Source organism: Sinocyclocheilus rhinocerous, unplaced genomic scaffold (genome assembly GCF_001515625.1).
Source record: "Sinocyclocheilus rhinocerous isolate Xijiao unplaced genomic scaffold, SAMN03320098_v1.1 scaffold580, whole genome shotgun sequence".
Lineage (NCBI taxonomy): Eukaryota > Metazoa > Chordata > Actinopteri > Cypriniformes > Cyprinidae > Sinocyclocheilus > Sinocyclocheilus rhinocerous.
Genome location: NW_015670982.1, coordinates 1,891,959 through 1,893,925, shown reverse-complemented (window position 1 = coordinate 1,893,925; position 1,967 = coordinate 1,891,959). Strand labels below are relative to the sequence as shown.

Genomic DNA, 1,967 nt, shown 5'->3' with positions numbered 1-1,967 from the left:
GCTAAACTTTCACTCTATGATGGTTAAACTTAACAGTTAATCCGTGAATCACATGCGTGCCGCACCGTGCAGCCTGATCCGTACGGGTCACAGATCATCTACGATCCGTTGCACCCCTAATAAACAATGACTGTAAAGCGCTTTGGGTGTAGAGAAATACACAATAAAAGCGCTATATAAAAATGCATAAAGGTATCATAAACGTATCTTCAAGTTTTCTCAAGCCATACTATAGCTTTGTGTGATGAATCAAATTTTTATTTTATTTTATTTTATTTTATTTTATTTTATTTTTTTGTTATTATTATTATTATTATTATTATTGTTGTGATTTTACCTAAAATTAAATTATCTATATAAATGTTCTTCATTTTTCATGTGGCTGTAGTGTTTTGTTATTGATTCATTGTGTATTGGAGACTTTTATAGTTGACCCTAGTTGTCAACCTTTTTTTTTTTTTTTTGTCTTTTTCATAGTGGTTCTCTTGGACACTACAGCTGTGCTGGGAGAACTAAGCTGGAAGACCTACCCAATAAATGGGGTAAGTAATATTTCTTGTGACCTTTGTATCTTACACACAATTGCCATTGCAGTATGTACATAAGGTAAGAATGTACCACAGTTTCTAAAAATAAATTATTATAAAGCTCCTCTGAATGAATTCCATCCATGCCCATGCATATACTATTTATATCAGGTTAATCCAAACTGCACAATTTGGTTTGAAAAAAAAGTTTGTTATAATGAAATGTAATCAAAACAGGACACTGAGACGGCATTAGTGATCCAGAAATCCTATTCAGAGAGTTTCTTAAAGGGTAATTATTGACACGGGTCCTTATAATTCAATTTTGACCAACTTAATTTTTGTGAACACTATAGAGAGAATTTCCAAGACATTAAAACCAGTCAAAGGGCTAGAAGCAATTTGAATGAAGCAACCAAGTGTGATCTCACAGCCCAGAAGAGCTTCTAATAGTAGAGCTACTATTATTAAATCAATTTCATGATAAAGAGCAGTATGATGGATGCTTGATCACTGCCCTTTTTCTGAGGCCAACTATAAGTACCAGTCTTAGTTTTGAGCCGTACATGAATAAAAGTTTTGTAGAGGAGGAACCAGAGTCAGCCCACGGAGTGATTTTATATATATATTTTTTTTGAGGATGTGTAAAATGACCTGTAGCACATAAAATGATTTCCCAGTGGAGTTGCAGTGCACATCTTCATATTAGTTCCGCTCTTACACAGGTGCCCATGATGTCAAAGAAAGCAAGTTCATCTTACCAGTAAACACCACTTGGGGTTTCTTTCTCTTTTTTTTCATGCAGTAAGAGGCTGGTACATACCTCCAATCGAATCAATAATTCATGCTACAATATCCTGGGTCACATACCTCTCCTATTAGTATTTACCACAATGTCTTTTTCTGGTTCTTTCTTTTAGGTCAGGGTATGTCATGTTTATCAAAGCCTTTTTCGTTCTTCTCCCAGAGCCAGATGGAACATACCTTTTCCAGTCTGCGGAGACTTTACCCGCCATTTAATTTGATTTCTAGTGATGGGAGACTAGCGTGTATGTTTTGTTTACTCTGGCACAGACATATCCTATGGGGGTTCTATCTCACTACCTCTCTCTCTGCCACTCTCCCCCTTTACCTTCTTTGTTTGGAGAAACAGGTTTGTTTGTGCTGTTCCATTGTTTCGTTGACTATTCTCTTGGCTCCACTCTACTGTAAGCCCCTTCTGTAAGCCCTTTCTGTGCTGTAATTACCTAATGTGTCAAAGAACCCCGGTATCCTCATGTATTGTACGCACTTCCCTACCTTGGGAAAATATTATATGCTTACTGTATGTTAACCCTCATAACTAGTTAAATAAACTGTAGATGTCATGACTGAAATGTTTATATGTAAATATTAAAAATATTATTATATTATATTATATTATATTATATTATATTATAT

At 35.1% G+C, this 1,967-nt stretch overlaps 1 protein-coding gene across 3 annotated transcripts in view; it reads left to right on the top strand.

The window, feature by feature from the left end:
• LOC107734575 (ephrin type-A receptor 6-like) overlaps nt 1–1,967 on the top strand; it is a 121,064-nt gene that overhangs the window by 20,730 nt on the left and 98,367 nt on the right. For all 3 annotated transcript variants that reach the window (XM_016546565.1, XM_016546564.1, XM_016546566.1), the window contains exon 2: nt 478–542. In XM_016546565.1, the coding sequence (XP_016402051.1) occupies nt 478–542 (65 nt within the window). The remainder of the gene's footprint in view (nt 1–477; nt 543–1,967) is intronic.